Consider the following 22,136-nt stretch of genomic DNA (forward strand, 5'->3'; position numbering starts at 1 on the left):
TGATTTGTTTCCATCCTAGCTTCATCATTTTCACTAGCACGTCTCCTTAAATCGCTTGACAAACACGCGGCTTCTTAACATTGTTAGCATTGTTAGCGAGCGACTTTTTTTTCCCTCTCAATTCCAGATTTACTGCTAGCCATCACGGTCAACCGCGGACGTCTTGGGGATTAGCGGGGCCACCATTTGCTCTCCGGGGACCTGTGCCACCTTCAACGTAACCCGCGGGGTGACCTTTGGTCAAAGAGACACACTAGCGCTATGTTAGCATTAGTAAACTGTAGCATTTGGTCACGTTCCGCCTCGGATGCTGTTTACACTTGTGGCTCTTCCATGTATCTAATCTACATTTTAATGGGCCTTTTTTGTCGGGGTCAAGAAAATTGACTCATACTAATCTAGTATATGCCCCCCCCCCCCCCAAAAAAAGAGAATGGGATTGCCATTTTGTGATTATGACACAAACAGGCATAATTTTAGAACTATAGAAAAAAACGTAATCCAAAGAGAATAAAGTAGTGTTTTAGGTGAGTAAACTTGTATTTTAAAAATAGAAATATCAGTAGTATTTTTGGTAAATCTTGCAAGAATACAATCAGATGTTAATTTATATGTATATTTTAGAAACGATGAAAATATGAGAACAAAGTTGGGTTTTTTTACGAAAAATGTTATCCGTGCTCGTAATCTTGGATGAATACAATTATATTTTTTGCAAAACAAAGCTGTGTTTACCCCCCCCCCCCCCTTTCAATTCTGATGCTGTAGATTGCAAATTTCCCTAGTGTGGGACAAATAAAGGTTTTTTTATCTTATCTTATATTCTATTCTTTGAGAATGAAAAAAAATTTTGGGGCAAAAATGTCAGACTCTTGAACATTTTAAATACATTTTTTAGAACTGCAATGTTAACAGAATAAATCCGATTTTCATGAAAATCGCAACTTTACGGGGATAAAGACGTACTGTTAGCCGAATAGCACAGTTGCCGATGTCATATTTGAAGGTTTTCAAGAAAGAAGAAAAAAGACTTTTTTGTTGTTGTTGCTTACAGTAAGATAAAAATGACGTGCAATTATGCTACTTGGCTAATCATATATTTTGTGTGACAACAAATAATTTTGTTGTTTTTCAAAGAAAATCTCAACCTTAAGAGAATAAAGACATACTCTTAGCCTGATAGCCAAATGTTGTTTTTGAAGATTTATAAAAAAAGAGAAAAACCCATGGCTTCGGCAATTATGCTACGAGGCTAACGATTTTTCGCGTGGACAAAAAGCCTAAAGTTGAGATTTTTGAAGAAAAACGTAATCATAATAAAATAAGGTTCTATTTTGGACCAGAAAAACTATTTTAGAAGAAGTTTCACTTTTTGTGACAAGTATTAGAACTTTGTTTTTGTTTTTTAGAAAAAGTCCAAATTTTATGAGACTCCAGTAAATATGTTTTTTGTGTAACTGACGTACACACACACGCACACAAACCGATTCAAGTCTTATTGCAGACAATAAGAAGTCAAAGGTTTTTGATTTATGGGCTTTCAGTGGCGCAAGAAAAGATGTTTATTTTATTCACCCGCGCGCACACACGCACACACCGGAATATAATCTCCATGAGGATCGGGCCGTGTGCATAATGAAAACGTTATCTTGATGCTGGCCCGAGGCTGACGCTCCCGCCCAGAAAAACATGAGCTAGCAAGCGGCCACTTGACGTCACGTGACTAGCGGCAAAAAAAAGAAAATGGTAAAAAAAAAATCTCCCGGCAATGCGGCGGCACGGCCAAAGCCCGGAATGGGAACAATCAGCGCAATTGTCAAGCCATTAAACTAAAGGCAAGCTTTGAGCAGATAAGAGGCGCGCGGCCTTGCCTCCATCTATTTAACATTCATTGGATTGAATAATCCCGCTTTATTATCGCCAATAGTCTGCATATTTACCCTCAATATGCTAATTTATGCTAGCTGCCAGCGCTGCGTGCCTTAATAGGTTTTTTTCTCCCCCCCCCCCCCCCCCCCGCCCCCCTTCCACCGTACCTGCTCCAACTTTTCCCCTCTGTATTGTTTTTTTTGCCGGTGCCCCGCGGCCCCGCCAGTTACATTTCAATCAAGAGCGTCATTGGAAAGTCATTACGGCAAACTAGGCGCCGATAATTGGGGCGGCGTTCTGCATAGTGGCGCCCCCGCAGGCCAGGGGGCCAAATGACGGCGCGGGGGCTTATCTCGCTGGCTTTTTAAAAGGGCAAATAATAGACAATTTATCCTTCATCTGCTCGGGGAAATAAGAAGGAGTTCAATGTCGGTGAGGAGCAAACAATACGTCAGCGACTCGCGGCGCGCATGCCGGTGACACCCCCTTTGTCCGCCCTCCCCGCCCCCTCTTGTCAAAGGACAAGAGGGCAACGCAAGGTGGAAATGTGAACACTTCAGTGAAGATAAATCCGTAACCATACCAGAGTCAAGTCGGATTCCTACAAGAACAAAAACTATAATTTTGTGAAATTGCAAAATAGATTTGGGAGGGAGAAAAAATTTTACTTTAATTTAAAGTAATTTAATTAAACTTTAAAAAACTTTAATATAAAACATAAAACTGCTTCAGACAACAAAGTGTATGCAGAAAAGTGGTGAAGATTGCGCGACTGTCTGTGTCCTATGTGTTGTGTTGTATTATTTTTGTTATTTTTGACTTCAAAATGGCGCCGCGAGAGTGGCTGCCTTTCCAGCAGCTCCTATATTTTGTTGTTCGACTTCTTCCTTTGATAACTTTGCTGCTGTGAATCGGGAATTTCTCCATTGTGAGACTAGTAAGGGCTTTCTTTCTTATTATAAAATTGCGGTCTTTTAAGTAGAAATCCCTTGCAAGTAGACCTATAATTTGTTTTGTTTGCAATATCTCCGATGACCACTAGATGGCATTGATAACAACATTTTCAAGTCTCAAGCAGGTTTTACGGACGACTGTAAGCATGCTTCGCTGAAGTGGTAAACAACTTTTGTTACCTTTGACATCATAATAACAATCACAAGAACAGCGTACGCAAACGACGACGACAGCTGCGATTGCGGCTCATCTTTCAAACGACGCCGGCCGCTCCCCTCGCCGCGGCCGACCTCTCGAATCGCGGCGAGGTCGAGGCGGCCGCCGGCTCCCATTCGCCGTCGGGATTAAAGGCGCCGCGGAGCCGTCGCCGCCCGTTTGGCATTCAGGAGGCGAGCCGGCGCTTTTTTGTTTGCGTTGGGATCAATCGATGAGGCGCCTCGACAAATAAGCCGCACAACGAATGCACGCGGACGGACGCCTTTGAGTTTGACACCTTGACATCTTGGATGCCTTTGGCGTTGACTCTCGCTCGTCTTGCCACCGCCGCGGACTCTACATTAGGTACGCCGTGTTGACACATCTCCATTTTATTTCTTAACTACTACAAAACACACAAAGCACAAGGCAGCAGACCGAGATGTTTTTTTCTGTTTTCTTGGGAAATATTTATTTTCAGGGATTTATCGATGCTTTGCCTAGTGGTGGTCAAATAGCTCAATATGTCTGAGAATATATCAGCGGTCACTGCGTGGGCCCTAACAAGGCCACTCAACCCAAAAATGTCTCTTCTCGTAAGGTTGCAGTGTCAATCTCAAAACAATTATTATTTATTCTGGCAGCATTGAAGTTTCATGCTTAAGATTGTGACATTGTCCTTGAAAAAAATGTTTTTTTCCATCATTAACATTTTTTGTCTATTTTTAATGACTCTTATTCCACACAAAAAAATGAATTACTACACACAAGATTGACTTTGAAAAAAAAAGCTTTATTTTCATAAATTTCGCCCAAAACAAAAGAAAAAGGAAATTGTTTACATTTTTATTTTTTTGTTTCTTAAAATGCACGAGTAAAAAAGTGACACCGATTATTTTTTTTTTTTTTTAACACTTGGTTTTTACTTGGTGTTTTTTTGCACAAGTCAATTCCACCCCCTACAGGCCCAAAATGTCAACGTCTATTTTGTCTACTATCCTCAAGAGAGAAATAATTGTCTGCTGCTCTCTAGTGGTCATGTATCACCTGGCGTTTGTCCAACCTTCGGACGGCAAAGGAAAGTTTTTGGGGTGGATTTTGCGTGAAAATGTCTTTTTTTTTTGAAAACAGAATAAAATATTTAAAACTTCATTCGATCTGCCAATACCAAGTCTCCATCCAATAACCATGCAATGTTACGTTTTTGGTAAATTAAACAAAAACATTTTTAATATTAAAATCTCTAATATAGATTCTCGACTGGAATGTAATTGTATTTTAAATAAATAGAACATAAAAATGGACAAATAAAAAAAATACATCTTTATTGTTATTACACAAAGCAAACTGACACGAAAAAACTGTATCATACACGCAGTGGCGGATACTCTCGGCCAGCAAGGCCTTCTCTGCTGGCCTAAACATTCACACAATAACATAAATTTAATTCATGTTATTTTATTTTCATAAATATGTAAACAAAATTATTCTCTGTATTCTTTACGTCATATTATTTCCACTTGGTCGAGTTGCTTTCAATGTTATTTTAAATAACATTGAAAGCCACTCGATAAGTAACTTATTTATTATGGTAGAGTTTTTAACCAATCATATTTCAGCTAGCTTGTGTTGCCAGGTAAATTAAATTTGCTCGGGGCCTTCAGATTAAACAGAGCAGGCCCCTGTGCGCTGTAAATGAACGGGCACAGTCAGGTTGCAATAGCCAATCAGATCACGAGTCTGCGCACCGGGGCCAGCTCGGAATGCCTTACGTCGACACTGGACGTGCGCGTTCGGTGATTTGATTAGCACCGCTAGAGGGAGCTGTTGCTGCTTTTTGACCCAAAATGGCCGAAGGAGAAAACGTTGATCTGGTTGCGGAACTACTTTCCACACAATTTTCAAGACGGACCTTCCACGAAAAGCTGGATATTGTGCCAAGAGGTCGCTCGACTCCTGCGCTAGCTAGCCTGTCCCAGCAAGGAAAAGGGTTTGTCCGTCATTTTCAGACGAGCAATTATGAACGGTATCCGTGGCTCACAGCCTCTGAGAAACGCTACAGATTGTACTGCTGGGAATGCCTATTGCTTGCAACGGACCGATTTGGTGTTTGGAGCCACACTGGATTTACCCATTGAAGTTGTTTTACCAAGGCAGCAAGGAAACATCAGAGCACGGCTGGGCACTTACAAGCTACGGTGCGTTTAAACACGTTTGGGGACACCCGCGTAGATGTGCCGCTCAGTGAACAGACACTACATTGGTGAGTAAATGAATTTTATTTTACATTTCTTCTTGTCATTTTATTTCGTTAGTATTAAATTAATGGTAACGAAATAAAATGACAAAGCTACAAAAATGTATCAAATAAATCTGCCCACCTGCAATTTATAATGGCGCATTGTTGTCACCTTCGTGCACAATCTCAGCTGCTCAACATCGTCAGTTATTTGCTGTTGTGTAGCCGATTCTCAAAATGCAAATGATCTGTTTACTTTATTTTCAAAGAATAGTTTGTTTTGCTATTGTTTGGTTGGTGTCTTATATGAAACTGCGACATTGGACAGACTTGTTTAAGATCACACAGCGTAATTTGGGTGGCATTTTATTTAGTATTTTTATTTTTGACAATATCTATATATTTAGTTTCCTGCTCTTAATTGTGAATGCATACTTGATGGTTTTAAATGCTCCTGAAATTAAGTGCTGCTTGACGAGCCTATACTGTATTTTGTTAATGTATGTGACGTCACTGAAGGGCCTAAGGTTGAAATGCACGGCCCGCCACTGCATACAAGACATGACAATCCATCGTAAAAACGTATTATGAAGTTATGATAAGAAAAAAACGTTTTACTGTACTTCTTAAATGTGATTTTTGTAATACATTCTGGCGATCATATTTTTCTCTCGAAGTGCCAACAGCCCGTCAATCCAAATTACTGACAGTTTCTCCTTTCAACCACACGAGGGCGCTGTTGTTTGAAAGTCAGATTGGTTTTACCGGCTCCGTGCCGAACTGCACCAGGCCACGTCAATATTGGGCAGGCAATCAATCAAACAATGAATCAATCATCAAGACTTTCTAGAGACAACAACCAAAAGTCCCAATTATCACTTTAGGGCGGTTGCACAAGTGATGCAATGATTCCTAGTGATCAAATTGCCCAGCGGCAGCTTTTGTCGTTTAGTTTGGGTTCAATCATTCAAAGCAGCACACGAGATACACGCCGAACCCCACAAGCGCCCCCCCCCGCACCCCGAACCCCCGTCGTTCCCCCCAACTAGGCTGCCATGAATTATTTGCTATTTTGCAGCAGGCGGGAGGTGACTTGCCCTTTCGCTGAAGGCGGCCACTCATTGAGCTCTTCACGTCATGCCTGACAGAAAAAAAAATCAAATCAAATAAAGACACGATGGTGTCATGAGCTCGTCACACATGCATTCAGTTTCAAATAATAATCATTTCCTCCTCAAAATTAGTTTTTCCGGGGTCACTGGCGAGGGGGTCGCGAACGGGGAAATGAGTCGACTCGAGATACTCGTGCTTTGGCAACTGCGGATTCGCATGTTCACCGATTTTTTTTTTCCCCCAATATTTTGAAAAAGATTTCTGGAAAGCTGTTCCTTTGGGGTGGGCGTAAAAACAAGAAAAATTCTCCCAATGCGTTTCAAGGGCGTCAAACATAAGTGGATTTTCACGAGCGAGCCTCGACTGTAATAATGTCAACTTTCACACTCACCCTGGAAAAAAACAAACAAAAAAAACAACTTTCAATTGGAGAGTAAGTGTTGATTCATCACCGGGAAAAGTAGGGGTGCCCATCCTATTCATTGGGAAAAGTGTGGGTATAGTGAAGTCTTGCATTAGGAATAAGTAGCAATGAGAATTGACTCCAGCATTGGAAAATTGTAGCGGGCTCAAGCCCTTTAACTGGGAAACTTGTGGGTGTTGAACTTGTTTGCCAAGAAAAAGATGGATGCTTTGAATGTGGGGTTTGATCTTAATCACCAGGGACAATGTGGGTGTCAGCCATATTTGTCGATATTCTGTTCCTTTCATAATCAGAAAGAGCTTTTGTGCTTTGAAAAAAAAATTACATGACTACTTTGTTTATTTATTTCATTTTGTGAACCTTTTTCAAGTGTAGGCGTTGAACCCGTTTCCCCTGAAAATGTCGTGGCTGTTGAACCTTTTTCCAAGTGTGGATGTTGAACTCTAACTGGGAAAAGTGTGAGTGTTGAACCTTTTTACCTGTAAAAATATGGGTGTTGAACCTTTTCAAATTGTTGGTGTTGCACCCCAATGGGAACAGTGTCAATTTGTCCCTAAACTAGCCCATGTTTCTACCCTTTGATTGGGAAATATTTGGGTATTAAACCTTTTCAAATTGCACTCGGCTCACCCTCCTCCTCCATCATGCTACTAAAGCACCCAACGCGGTCGCCAAGCAACCGAGCCTCTCCGTTGAGGTGACAGCATTTGAGTGGGCGGACCCCTCACCTCTGCGTGCCGTCCCGGCGCACCCGCGCCCCAGATGCTCTTGGAGTAAACACCTCTCCGCGTGCGGTCGGTAACCGTGGCAACAGTCCTTCCGACAGCTGCTCCATACGCGACCTTGATGATGACTCGTGAAAGACTACGAATATTTTCAGCGAAATGTCGCGGTTGAGTGTCTGGAGGTTTGATTTGACCGCTTAACTCAACTAAGCAGCGTACTTCACCTCAAATAATCAACTCAGAAAATAGGAAGAATGCAAGTATAGGAAATTCAGCATCATTGCCCAAATTGGTGACATTGAAATTTAACTCGTGAAAGGATTCAACAAACACTTTGATTCTGTTGAAAAAGTTCAAAACCCACCCTGTCACGGGGGAAAGGGTTCAACACTACATTTTCTCCAGTAAAATGGTGCAACAGCACACTCCCCTTTCCCGGTTAAAGGTTTAAACACCCGCACTTTTTACAGTCAACGGGTGTAACAGTACACCCACCCATTTTTTTCCTTTAAAGAGTTAAGTTCAAGAGTACGCATACCTTTCTCAGTGAAAGTCTAAAAACACCCACATCTTTGCAAGTGAAAGCTTTTGACACCCACACTTTGACACCCACACTCGCCTCAATATTTGCCTTTAGCACCCACAATTGTCCCACAGAAAGCGCTTTAAACCTTTTAATGCCCACCCTTTTGCCGGCTTCCTGCATGACTACGTGTGTTGCTCCACCGCATTTGTTTAGTTTGATTTTGTTGCCGACTGAAGGTGGTGCGGCGTCACGGCTTCCCCGCCCACCATTAATGACGCACGCGCCCACCGGCAAACGGCTTCAAGCTGCGGCGCGCCCCCGTCCGGGCGCGCGCGCGCCGTGACGTCGACGCCGCCGAAATGGCAGCGCCGTAAATAGTCCAAGTCGTCTCGCTTCAGCCCAGACGCGCGCTCGAAAGCCGGTCGGCGTCCTCCTCCGAACCTTCGCGAGAGATGGAATCCGATCCGAACGGGACTTGGGTGGACTTCTCGGGAGGCGTCCAGCTCCTGGACCGCGAGGAGATCCGGACGGCCGTGCCGGCGTTGCTGGTCGGCGTGTGCGTTTCGGGCGCCGCGGGCAACCTCCTGGTGCTGCTGGTGTTGGCGCGCGACTTCCGCGCGGGGCGAGGCTCCGAGGCCAAGGCTCTGCTCGCCGCGGTGGCGGCCGCCGACGCGCTCCTCCTGGTCCTGTGCGCCCCCGTGCGCGCCCTGGCCGTCTACAAGCAAGCCTGGGTGCTCGGCCGCTTCGCGTGCGCCACCGCCGACTGGTTCCAGCACTCGTGCCTGGTGGCCAAGACGCTCCTGCTGGCGGTCAGCACCCGGGCCAAGCACACCCCGGCGCCCGCCGCGCATCGCGGCTGGATGGTCTGGGCCGTGGCGTTGGCGTGGCTGGCGTCCATGATGTTGGCCATCCCGCAGATGCTGTTCGCCGCCTTGCGGCCGCGCGGCGCGCACGCCGCCGGCGTCGTGTGCGTGTCCCGGATGCCGGCGTGCGCCTCGCACTTCATGGCCGTCTTCCACAAGATCTACCCCGCGGCCGCCTACGTGGCCCCGGTGCTGTTCACCGTGGCCTACTACACCAAGAGCCTCCACGGGGCGCTCAATTACGCGCCGAGCCCGGGCCGCCAGAGCAAGGTGACGCTGGCGCTGCTGTGTCTGAGCGGCACGCTGGGGCTCCTGCTTCTGCCCGAGTGGGGCACCTTCACCTGGGTGCGGCTGGGCTACCGCCAGCCCCCCGCGGGGCTGCTCCTGTGCGCCCAGGTGCTGGCGTACGCGTGCGGCGCGCTCTCGCCGCTGCTGCTGGTCACCATGTACGACGACGTGCGCCGCGGCCTGGCGGCGCTCTGCTTGGCGGCCGCCTGCCGCGGGGCCAAAGCGGCCGCGGCCCCCAAGGCGACCGAGGGCAACGGAGCCGAGCTGGGCGCCCCGGGGGCCAACGCGGTGCTCGCCGGCGCCGAGAAGCCCTTCCCCGACGTCGAGCACTTTTGGACGGGGCGCAGGAACACGCAGGTGGAGGAGGAACAGGACCCCATCCCGTGGGAGAAAGAAGAGAAAATGCTCTAGTCCGACCGCCGCTGTGCGCTTGGAAGACTTCCACGGAGGAATTCGAAATCACCGTCAAACCACTCACTTCAAACAACAACCAAAACGGGCTCAATCTTGTCACATTCCATTTACATCAAGCAACATCTTTCAAAACGTGTTTTACATTCTACCTGTGTGCAGTTTGTGTACAAAATGTCGCATGATAGCTTTTCATATTGTTTTTATTTAAAAAAAAGAAAAAAGTGTGCTATCTTGTATAAGTCCATTGATAGAAACGGCTAAATATTTATAGAATCTTTAGATTTAAGATAAGCAGAAGCTTTATTGATTTATCTTTCTTTTAAAAGAGTGCTATCCTGTTAAGTTTCAATGTGTATTTAAAAAAAAAGGTTGGATTTCATTGTTTATGGTTTGTCTTAGCTTAGAATCGATCTTTTGACGGACTGTAAAAATGTGTCACCTTGTAGCATTAAATATATATATTTTTAAATCAAGTTTAGACCAAGTGATCGTGTTGAACAATCATCATTTTTATTGTTTTATTCATTTCAATTTTTAAAAAATTAGTCAACATTTGTTCATTAAAATTCCTAAATGACATTTAGTAAAAAAAAAAAAAAAAAAAGCTTCATCTTGTTAAAAAAAAAGTTTTCTTTGAGTTTCTTCTGTCAAGACAGACTGGATTTGTGTCCAAATTTGCCAAATTGCGGCCGACTAAAACTCTCATTGTGGATGATAAACAAAACCTGATCAGCGATATGGACTCATCCCATCTCAATCCGAGGCAAACCGCCTCTTAATCACCGATAAAAACACAATCCAATCTTTTTTTTTTTCCCAGACATGGAAAAACATATCACATCTCCTCATTGCATTCGCCACTAATCTCGCCGGTGAAAATCCTGCCGCGGCGATTACGTGACGAGAGCGAGGCAGCTGTAGCTCGCGAGAAAAATAAAAAAGTGTCAATAGTTCAACGTGTGCTCCTGCTTTTACACTGAGCATCTTTTACACAAAAGTCCAGTCTCGTCGTGGTCGCTTGCGTCTTTTCCTCGCCTAGCAGAATGTAACGCACTTTCATTGTCCAGAGCGTAAAACCCGCATTACTATTCTTCGGATGATTACGAATTGTCCGATGTTCTTTTCATGTTGCAACGTGTACGACGAGGTGTTTTGAGCTATGCTAGCATGATGCGGCGACTTGTCGCATGGTTAAAAATGATTGAATAAAAGGATGAAAAGATGCCGAGTCTTTGAGCTCGATGTGTGTTGGGTTCCTTCGCGATATGATCTCTAGCTGGTAAAACACTTTTAGCGTATGAAAACAGACAAGCTAATCCAAGTGTCGAATTAGCTCACAGTCACGGAGCCATGTTTGCTAACTTCGATTAGAGGGAGGGTGTATTTGGCTATCGTTGACACATGGTAAAACAGTTCAGCGTATGAAAAAGAGGCTCATTTAAGCATTTGGTTTACCGCACGAGATGAGTTAACCGATGAACCAGATTTACCGACTCAAGATTGACGCTGGCGCGTTCGCATCTCGGCTGGAGTACTGTCGTGCACTTGAATTTGGAGTCCGCCGATCCTCCACGAAGCGTCTCCAGTCGGGCCAAAATGTCGACGCTCGCCTCTTGAGCCGAGGCGTAAAAAAAAAAATCGAATTTTCTGGTTGAAATCCAATTTGGTCAATAACAGAGACTTTGGAAAACTGAGGTTTGACTGATGTGCGGACCAGGCACCTTTCGAGGTACCAAGAACTAAGTGGAGGCTAAGAGGTGATTGAGTCTTTTCTGTTGCCGGCCCCTCTCTTTGGAATGACCTCGCTCTTAAAGTTATCGGTAGACAAGCCCGTAAACCAACGTCCAAATGAGGATTTTTGCAAGTGTTCTAGAAGGGTTAACGTGTAAAAAATGGGTCAGCATGGCGTCTTCCCGCCGCGAAGCTTTCTCGGGCTGTAAAAGGGAAGATAGAAAATGAGCTTTTAGCGCTCGTGTGTGTTTGGCAGCCGAGTGTGGAGCCCCGTGGCTGCGACGCGGCGGCTTTGACATTTTCCTCGTCTTGAGTGAAAAGAAAAGGTTACAGGTGGAGGGGGAAGGCGGAATTCAGGACCCAAAAAAAAAAAAAACCCAAGTCCTGAAAAGCTCTTGACCGCCATTGTGTGGCGGCACATCATTTATTCATTGACAGTATGGACGGTTGCCGCGAGCGTCTGCCCTCGGGGGCTCGCGGATTATTCCCTCTCCTTTTACACGGCACGCAGGCTACACTCCATCATCGGCCATTTGCTGGTTGACGTGCGGTAAGAAAATAAAATGTTCAAAGTATAAAGCCTTTTTTTTTTTTAGAGTCATTCGCTCTAATTGCCCCACGGGGATAAATAAAGTTTTCTGAATCAGAATCAGAATTTTATTTGCTGGGTCAACTCGCCAGCGTCGCATGATATTTGGTGTCTTAAGTTTTTTGCTTCAATGTCTGGCTACTTGACACCTGGTCAAACTCAAGTTTCCAACCTGACTTTACAAATCATCAGGTTTCCCGAAACTCTTGAGAAAATTCATCCCGCCGCTTTTGTCGGCGCTCGCGTCACCCATAAATGCAAAATGGCGGCGCTTCTTTGACGTTTGTTGACTGGGCATCAAACGTGGACTTGAATTCGTCTCCTGCGCAGGTCCAAGGTCCCGCTATGTGAGCTAATGCATAGCTCGGGATGCTACTACGCTACAATGGAGCGTCCCTTCCGCTTCACTTGTGAACAAAAGCACACTGGCTGGGCGCCAGGAGTGAAAAACGTGCCTCTGGGGGTGAGGTCTCGCTAAGATACTGCGTATGTTATCCTTACATTAGCTGCTGACTTGCTATTTTGGTGGCTTCTCTAGGGTGGAGTCGGAGTATTAGCTTAAGAGCCATGTAGTCATTTTTATCCAGATGTACTAAGTGCCGTCTTGCACTTAGAAAGTTAACCAGTAAAATAATAATAATAATAATAATAAACGGCTACAAAAGGTTAAAAAATGTCAATGTTGTATTTGTTTTTCATTGACAGTCGTCTGAGAGTAAAGTTAGATGATTGAAATCGGCCCCATTTTCTGTCATGATCCTGTTCTTGTGTTCCTCCAGCAGGTGGCAGAGGAGGGCCGTCCCTCCAGCTTGCACACCTGCTGCCAATGTCATTAACTATTTAAGGGCTCCATGTTGTCATGTCAGATAATTTGCCTTCATCTAGCTGTTCCTCCGACTTCATGTTTCTGGAATTCAATTCTGTCCGGAGCTTTTCGGAAACTTGACACTGACAATTTTGTTTTAATCCGAAATAGGATTTTTTTTTATTAACATAATCTCATGATAATTGCATCATATCTGAGGGGTGGGCATGGAAAGGGCGCTTAACTCATTCAGTACCAGCCAACTGAAAAGACGTTTAAAAACGTCTTTGGGAGTGAATGAGTTAATAGGACATAAGGTTGGCTAGAATACATTTATTTTTAAATTTCCAATTTTTTTTCCAGAAAGACGCCCGATTTTTTTAGAATGAAGCTATATTTTTTCCAATATTCCAAATTCAGACACTCAATTCGTATTTTTCCCAGAAAAACATGATTATTCCCACAGGAAATCCCCCACTACCTCCCGTAAAAAAAAAAAAAAAATTAAATCCTGCGTCATATTTTTTGGGTCTCGAAAACGCGGTAAGGAAAATAAAACCAGGAACAATGTCAAGCAGTCTTTTTTGAAATGAAGAAAATAGAAAAAAGGCATTGTGAGGCTTCAGGTCAGCGAGCGTCCGCCGTGCTCTTTTTGTGGCGACGTCGCCGCTGCTCTCTGCTTTCTCAGCTCGCGTCTCACTCAAGCGTGACGGATGAGTTGTCGCCCTGAGCTCTCTGCGGGTCTTCGCTTATTTTCCTGTCCTGTCTCTCTAAGGAGTTTTTTTATTTATTTTTTTTTAAACTGGGACATGGCAACAAATGTTCGCTTTTTGCCCTCAAAGCAGCTTGGGGGATTCTGGCTCAAGCGACCTTGCATTTTGTATTGCCATCATAAGTGATGACATCATTTTTTTTAGGGTGGAAAAACATTTTAAAAATCCACAATCCCACACCCCAAAAACATGTTTTATTTGGCCCACTTCTGACACTTCTTGAAGGGCACCTCTGACACTATTTTCTTGAGAACACTTCAGTTGCAGTACTGTCAGGCCAAACAGATGTCTTCACGGTGTACTGTCCCACTTCTGACACCAATTTTTGTGTACACTTCCGACAACATTTATCTCAGGATTAGCACCCTCAACTGGCATCTAAGCAAGATTTCCACTGGATGGAAAAACATGTAGACTAACACCACAATAGTGACAACAGTTCGCCATCGCACTTCTGACACCATTTTCTTCCAAGGACTCTTCTGACACATTTTTTTTAAGAGCAATTTTGACTTTTGTCTGACAACACTTCAGACTCACTGTAAAGTGATGGACCTGCCGATTTAATAGATGTCTTCATGGTGAGCATCCCACTTCTGCCACCAATTTTCTGAATACACATCTGTGGTCTCAACAGTTTGCCACCCCACTTCTAACGCCATTTTTCCAAGGACGCTTCTCACGACACTTTAGGAGTCGTACACACAAAACTGATTTGAACAAGGGTTCACTGGGTTAAAAAAAAAACTAGTAGCGACATCATATACACATTCATCGTGATGACTATTTACTGTTCCACTTCTGACACCAATTTTATGATGGGAACAGGGAATTGTTCACACTTTTGAAATTCTCCTAAAAATCGACCCCAAACATTAAATCACCAAAGTGACAGGCAATCGACAGGGAAAAGCAAAGTCGTCTAATTGTAGTCCAAAGGGCACATATCATCATCATCATAATCATCATCACCTTTAATGACATTTACACAACACGGCCGTCTTTGATTTTGCCCAATGACGTCACCCTACCTTCCCGTGTGGATCCTGTTGATTGGTTTTGAACGCTGACGCGCCTTCTTCACGCCTCCCAATACTTTAGTGTGAAATTGACGCCATCGTGTGGTTACAGGAGAGCACTGCAGACATACGAAATGTCATTTTTGACTCGCACCCTTTTTTATTTTTCCGTAATCATTTTCGGTCTGAAAATTATGTAATATTTCAATAAAAATGTGATACAATAATGATTAATTCATAAAAAATATTTTCACTTTATTTTATGAAATGGGTGAGCAGACTTTCAAAGGTGCTACACTGCAATGTATTTTGTTATTATTTAAATACATGTGAATGCAATACATAACATGCATTTAATTATTTTATTTCAATGAGTTCACTCTAAAGATTAAGCCATTTTCAACAGAATGAAGCGCGTAGTGAACATTGTTGAAATACATACAAATACATTTGTTTATATATTTTTAGTACATATTTGGTTTTAATATTAAAATAAATACATAAAATATTGTATTTTATGGATTTTAATGAGTTCACCATGAAAGTTGAAGATATTTTCAAACATTTGGAACTTGAAAATTAACAGAAGATTATCGTATTTGAATTCGTATTGAAAATTTATGAACGTGATATCTTTTTAAAATTACACTCATTTTAATTTAAGGAACTGTGACTGGCTTGTTTAAAAAAAATCAAAAACAGAATAAAACACACGTGTTCATTCTATTCATGTTGAGTTAATCCACTCTAAAAGGTGAAAATATCTGCAAATCATATGGAATTCACAAAAGAGCTTGTATTTTATACTTCAATAATTTTATAGCTAATATCTTGAGTTCACATTGAAACATTAAGGACTAATCCAAATATTGTTTTGAATGTCGCTGTTGTAACATCTTTAGAGTTGAGAAAGCCATAATCGGTAATATTTGTTCCTTTTCAATTTCTTGTATACTGTCACTGAGGATAAAAGTGGTCTCTTAAATAAATAATCATAAAACGGCACATTTATGGCATGAGTAGCGGTGTTTTAGTGTGCCTCGTCCTTGTCCGTGTGCGCGGATTATTTTGACGGGATTAGAGACAGATGTAAAGCAGAAATCGAGATCAAATCTAATCCTAAAGGCAGAGTATTGACATTGGATTAGGAGACGTAAAACCACGCCCCCTCCAGGTTCATCCTATCGCTGATTGGTCCCGGCGTAGACTGACGGCTTTTTCCTCCAACGGGAAGGCGTAAAGGGCGGAACCGGGGCAGATGTGCGTGAAAGGAGCACCGCGAGTTGCGCCGTCCGGTTTTAGAGCAGGTCTTCAAGTGACACTCGCCGATCCGAAGCAACCCACGCACACCAAAGGTGAGTTTGGAACACTTTCTCGATCCTTTTTTTTTACCCTTGCCGTGTGCTGCTCTGGCACGTCGAAGAAGTGACGTTTTATCGCCGCGACTGCAGCCTTTGAACCGCTGTGGCGTGAGCAGCTCCTTGTTGACCTAAAAACGCTTCAAAAATATGGAAACGTGCAAACTAATTGCTTCTCGGGGACTTTTCGCACACTTCAGTATCAATGTGTGAGTCATTGATATGCTGTTAAACGGGTTTAAGAAGCGATTCCCAGTGCTGGGCTATAAATATCCACGTCAACCCGGATTTTGTATGTGTGTGGCTTTTTTTTTTGTGATAACAGTTATAAAAAGCAACTTTATAGAGTGACATAAAAATGATAATGACGCAAGAGGCGTTATTGGAATATTACACAGAGGTCAACCGTTGCCCTTGCGTCAAGGTGTTGCCACCTCCTTGCATGTGTGTGTGTGTGTGTGCTTCCTCGTTAATCTGCAATCTGTCATGCCAACACACATTCACAAAGCAACACACACGCGCGCACCCAAATCGTTTTACACAGTGCACCTACCTAATTTTAGTGCAGTGACACCTGACCACCTGAGTCCGAGAGTGTTAAGGCAATCCGGGGCCTGTTTAGACCGCAAAGTGACAGCAGAATTTTGGTGACATTTCCAAATGTTGTGTGCAAACAAAACGCTAGTGGACACACAACAAAGAGCTGTGGGAGGGGGGGGGGGGGGGGGCGTTTCCATATGGAGTTAAAGGTGATTAATCAGTGACATATTTACCTTTTTTTCCACCCCTCCTTGCTGGAGCAAGCCACAAAAAGTTTGACGTTGTATTGAACCGGAAGTTGTTGTTTTTTCCGAATGTGTCTTTCAGTTTCTTCCTGCCTGTCACATGTTCACTTTTACTTTCACTTTCACTTTCAGGGGGCTCCCAAAGTGATACCAAGTGTCTGTGAGATCATTTTGTTGGCAATGTCTTATTTTTTTGGGCCTTTCATTTCACTTGTGAGCAAATGTTTACAGACAGTTGAATCCTCACGGTAGAACGCTGGTTGACTTTAGGAACAATATGCTGGGTTCAAAGTAACCCAAAACGGGTGAACCGGCAAACCCAGCACTGGGGCCAAAAGGGGACCAAGCTATTGCTGCGTCATTTGAGGAAACTCTGGCCAAGGTGTAAGAATTTACCCGTGCCAATGAGTTAAAGCCACTATTTAACCAATTATACAATTAAATAAATGAAAAAAGGTTGAGTATTTTTCATTGTCATACAAGTGTAAGAAGAAGATAACCACAGCGACTCGGGGGGGGGGGGGGGTAGCGCTTGAGTCTTGCTACTTTGAATATGACGTATTGTCCTTTTCCATGTTCCCCCCGACAACGTTGCTGTATGAGGAGGGAAACAACTGTACGTTTGTTTTCTTTCCAGATGTCGTTTGCTAGCGACCAGCTGTACAACGGCTACCTGCGCACCAACATGCCCACCATCGTCACCAAGGTCAAAGTTCGACAGATTGTGGTCCACTTGCCGTGTCTTACCGATTACGACCGGGTGAGAACCTTGTCGTGCTGGCTCCCGTGTGTTTTCGACAAACAGACAATTGTTTACACCTAGGGTGTAAGGAAAGTGAAATAACTCTTGCTCATGAGCCCCCTGACCAAGTCTGGAGACGACATCTGAATACTTGGCCAAGTGGAAATCTCCTAGAGCAAAACACGCAATTGTACATTTGTCCTCAAATGGTGGCTTATGAGCAAGCTGCCACGTGATTAGACGCTGCCTTAGGCTCGGTGAAGCGGCATGTGGTTCTTCTCATATGTTCTGTTCCAAGTGCGCGTACAACCGAAGCGATTGCATGTTTGTCACGTGACGCGCGCTGCTGGCAGGAGACGATCGAGGCCAAGCGGGAGATGTGCGGCAACTTCAACGGCATGGTGCTGCTGCTGGACTGCCTGAAGAGGCGCGACAGCTGGCCCGAGCACTTCATCCGAGCTCTGGAGGAGTGCGAGCACGGCGCCATCGCCGCCGAGATCCGGGCGGAGTACGACAAGCTCCTTGGCGCCGGCAGTAAGCGTCGCTTTAACCGGGCCGGATTGTTCCCCGTCTTTTGATTGATATCCCCGTCTTTTGATACTCGTTTTAAGACGAGTTTGAAAGATGGGGCTTGCCGAACATTCATTCCAAAGCGAGGGAGCGGCGGCGGAAAAGGCTCCATCCCCTCTGAGCCTCCGCTGAGTTCTTGGTGCCTCTCGTAGTGTCTGGTCCGCAGACTTGAGGCCACCAGGCGGGCGCAGAGAAGCTCAGAGAGCTAAGCCGGAGCGAGGCCATTTGAAGATTTGAAAACAAAGAATAGGATCTTAAAAAGAACTCTAAAACGTAGAGGGCGCCCATGAAGGGATGCTAGAGTAGGAGTGAGCTGTTCCCTCTTTCGAGTAGCAGTCAAGAGGCGAGCAGCAGCATTTTGGACCAACTGGAGACGCTTCATGGAGGATTGGCTGACTCCAAAATAAGGTGCCTTAAAGTCAGTCAGCCGGCCGGGAGGTGCCGAATTTGTTCATGACTGTTTCAAAGTGCTCTTGAGAAAGGAGATGCTTGACTTTAGTCAGTTCCAAGAAGCTGAAGTTATGCACGTGCCCGTGCGGGACTTTAAAAAGATCAAAAACAACCTTGTGGATTATTTTTATTTGCATGACGCAAGGCGGTGCCGATTAATCAACAGTCAGGAGGAGAGACGTCACATTAAAAATACTACGATGAGTATCTTGTGCTCCTGTGGGATTTCTAACCCCGCGCCCCCATCCCGACATTGGGAAATCATTCGTCTTTCTTTTTCATCGTTTGTGTAGATTCCACCCCGAGCTCTCCTCCGACCAACGCGGTGATGGCTCACATCCATCCAGCGCCGTCCCCCTCTCGCCCCCCCGGGCCCGAGACCGGCAGCCCCAGCCAGTCCGCCGCCGCTTCTCCGCCCTCTCCCGCTCAAGCCGACTCTCAAAAGGAGGTCCGAACTCCCGCTCCCGCCCCGCCGCCGCCGCCGCCGCCTGCGTCCGAACCTCCTTTCGCCACCTCCCCCCCTGAGACGACGCCCCCGCCCTCGCCTCCGCGAGGGGCGGCCCAAAGTCATCGAGACCACCCAGAACCGATGGAAAGCTCTGAATCCGACATCGTGGACGTTCAAAGGATGCCGGAAGAGGTTTCGTTCCACTGCGACACGCCGCCCGAACACGCCCAGGCTGCGGAATCGTGTGAAACCGCCACGCGCGACGCCGCCGTCGACGACGACGACGACGACGATGTTATTGAAAGCCCGCCAGAAAGTCCCGACGATGCGGATGTGACCGACGCTCCCTTGACCCCCGAAAAGCTCCCCGTGCAGGAAAGCGCCCCACCTGTGGAGAAAGTCACTCCTGCCGCTGCGATCCCGCTCGATGATATTTCAGAAGCTCTGGACAACACACGGGTGAGAAGAACGACATAAACATGACGTGACATCCCGTATTTCATTTATTTTATTTTATTTTATTTTAGTAAGGCACACCTTCATTTTCTCAAAAAAAAAAAAAAAAGTAACGCCCGATGTATGTCTGGATGTCGACTTTTCAGTTCATTTGTCTTTCAATTCAATTTCTGTCCCATTGACTTTCATGCAATGAATTACGAGCAGGCATCCATGTTTTTGTCATAACGGAACTCAAGACTACTTCCTGCTTTCGTTTCTCATGGGAAATGTCATTTTACTCGCCGAATGCCGCAGTGAGACCAAATGGACGCGAAACGTGTCTGGTAACGCTTTTCCAATGTCACAATACGGGACAATATCATTGCGGTCTGTGGAACTGAGAGGTAAAGTTAAATTCCGACTTATTTACTTTCACGCCTGTAATCGCTATCAGGCGTTGGTGTTTTCATCATGCTCGAACTACTTCCCGCTTCCATTGTTTTGTCCAGGGAAACCGAGACGATGAAAGTCTATCAGAGCCGTCGCAGAGGTCGTAGCTTTGGTCACATTCTCGCTCGCTTCTTTTTCCCGCTTCCAGATCGTCGTCGAGAACTGTACGGCCGCGGGAAGTGCGCCCGCAAGCCCCGCCTCTCCCGACGCCTCCTCGGTGTTTCTGAGCACGCCCCGCACACTCGCCAGCATCCTGCCGCAAGAGGATCCGAACTCCGACGCCACCGCGGCCGGATCGTCGACAGAGCCGTATTCCGGTGACACGGACCGTTTGGAAATAAGCAAGGATCGGGACGATGACGATGACGACGAGGACGAGGTGCGGGTGCACGTGGTGCACGTCTCCCAGCAGCCGTCCGCGCCGGACAGCCAGCTGGCGGTCAACGGCGCCGCCGCCGCCAAAGAAGTCGCTAGCGTCCAGGAGCCCGCTTCCGCGACTTTGTGCCCCGCGACCGAGAAGCCGGCCCCTCGTGGCGCGCTGGCCGCCAACGCCAAGTTTGCGGCGACGGCGGTGGGGGTGGGCGCCTGCGCGCTGTTGCTGGCGTGGAAGTTTAAGCATTGAGGTTCGTTTATAAGCCGCGTTTCCCCAACCACTTTCTGAGCCTTTACACTGAAAAAGTCTCACTGCACATCACCGGACAAAAATGTCCCAAAATCTGTATGCACAAATAATGATTTTGTCTTAAATTGCACACATATTTACTGTTTGGTTGAAGACAAATTCTAACCCCACCACGCTTGATTTTCAAATGTCAAATACCTCCACTCCATTCTAGAAAAAGAGATGCTATTTTATCCAGCATCTTTCTTCTGCCGACACATAACTACACGTTTAAACCGTAAAAATATATCCATAAAAAAACCCCTCCGGTGGCTGGAATTTATCCCACTCGGTTGTCATGAGGCTTTTCCTTGCTGCGACAACGGGGCACTCTAAATGCCACGCCGTGCAAGGACTGAGAGCGATTTATTGCTGAATTGTTGAGAAATAGCAACAAACTCATTTTGGCCTGGATTTTTTGGTGGCGTGGCTAACAACCAGCCCAAGTACACACCGGAGCTTTCCGGCATTCGTAGGGCCTCTCAGACTATGTAAGTAATTCCTCATGACCGGGCCACCGGTCCGTTCGCTAGCCCGCTAGCACGCTCGCCCGCTATGTCATGTGGACCCCTACACGACACAAAACCGAGTGAGGCGATGACTCATTGGACAGCGCTGAGACTGGGCGTAGCCAGCCCGCGAGCACGTTAGCCTGCGGTATTTATTTATTTTTATTCATTCTAATTTGAAAGCGTGTTGGCAATGAAATTCTCTGTGGTGTGATAAATTTTATCAGCCCTTTTGTTTCCCCGAGCTGGGACTTGAAATGAAGTTGCAGCAGACCTGTCTCATGACATGCTGATGTGCCGCAGCACAGTGGTTGGCAATGCCCACTTTCAGGAGAAAATCTGACGGGTGCCTTATTGTTAGGAAAGGATGGAATGATTTTTAAGGCTAAATTTGCCGGTCATCAGCACTTTGTAGATGCAATTTTTTATTTTATTTATTTGAACATAAATTATTGTACTACGCTGGATACTCTCAATTTAGCACTTAGCACTTAGATAACACATACGCTGTTATCATTTTAATGTCATGTTTGAATTGATTGATTAGCAGTTTTAGTCATGGTAGCATTTTAAGCGTCACCCAGGGGGGCGGGGGGGGGGTGCTTACAGGCCAGATTTGACTATAATATGAAATTGGGTGCAAGAAAATTTTAAAATGTGTATTTAAAATATGTGCACTTGTTTATTTTAATATTGAAGTAGATATCCAAATATATTCATTTTAAAGTCTGATAAAAATGGTCTGTTTCAGGGTAATATAGTTTTTTTTTTAAAAACCTGTTCTGAAATGGCATACCTGATGATCATGCAAGTGTAAAAAGAAGCCAATCGCTGTTCATCGTAAAACCTAAAAACAATTAGTCCATCTATATCAAAGGATGGTAATGGTTCGTTGAGGGCTTAAACCGTTGCCATTTAAAAAAATAGTTATTACATACCTGGCTGCCATACAAGTGTAAAAAGAAACAGTAAAAATGTGAAAACTGTGCATACCGGTGAAAATGTGTTTCACAAATATAGTCTTGTTTTGAAGCCATTTCTTTGTACATATAGTGATGTGTAAAGAGAGCTTATAGTATAATAAAATTCTAACTTGAAAATTTGTGGTGATTGTCATGATTTGATTTGTCAATTTTATCGAACGGGTAAAAAAACTGCATGCAGAATTACAATGTAAAAAACATGGGAAGTAAATTAG

General features: G+C 44.9%; 2 protein-coding genes across 2 annotated transcripts; both read left to right on the forward strand.

Moving 5' to 3' along the window:
• Positions 1 to 8,024: 8,024 nt before the first annotated feature.
• Positions 8,025 to 10,846, forward strand: LOC147195674 (G protein-coupled receptor 151). The gene has a single exon (XM_086126438.1). It carries the CDS (start codon positions 8,498 to 8,500, stop codon positions 9,605 to 9,607), a length of 1,110 nt encoding a protein of 369 aa, XP_085982564.1. The 5' UTR covers positions 8,025 to 8,497; the 3' UTR covers positions 9,608 to 10,846.
• A 4,943-nt stretch (positions 10,847 to 15,789) lies between these two features.
• Positions 15,790 to 22,043, forward strand: mavs (mitochondrial antiviral signaling protein). The gene is made up of 5 exons (XM_086127882.1): positions 15,790 to 15,882; positions 17,308 to 17,430; positions 17,766 to 17,946; positions 18,726 to 19,339; positions 19,917 to 22,043. Exons 2-5 carry the CDS (start codon positions 17,308 to 17,310, stop codon positions 20,388 to 20,390), a joined length of 1,392 nt encoding a protein of 463 aa, XP_085984008.1. The 5' UTR covers positions 15,790 to 15,882; the 3' UTR covers positions 20,391 to 22,043.
• The last annotated feature ends 93 nt before the right edge of the window (positions 22,044 to 22,136 follow it).

Source organism: Hippocampus guttulatus, chromosome 13 (assembly GCF_054856545.1).
Source record: "Hippocampus guttulatus isolate MCC_2025c chromosome 13, RoL_Hgut_1.0, whole genome shotgun sequence".
NCBI classification, from domain to species: Eukaryota; Metazoa; Chordata; class Actinopteri; order Syngnathiformes; family Syngnathidae; genus Hippocampus; species Hippocampus guttulatus.

What these genes read in the sequence shown, in the direction of transcription:
- mavs (XM_086127882.1), top strand. Translation starts at nt 17,308, where the DNA reads ATGTCGTTTGCTAGCGACCAGCTGTACAACGGCTACCTGCGCACCAAC. An exon ending in GTCTTACCGATTACGACCGG is followed by an intron (nt 17,431 to 17,765) that starts GTGAGAACCTTG and finishes CGCTGCTGGCAG; the next exon opens with GAGACGATCGAGGCCAAGCG. An exon ending in AAGCTCTGGACAACACACGG is followed by an intron (nt 19,340 to 19,916) that starts GTGAGAAGAACG and finishes TCCCGCTTCCAG; the next exon opens with ATCGTCGTCGAGAACTGTAC.
- LOC147195674 (XM_086126438.1), top strand. Translation starts at nt 8,498, where the DNA reads ATGGAATCCGATCCGAACGGGACTTGGGTGGACTTCTCGGGAGGCGTC.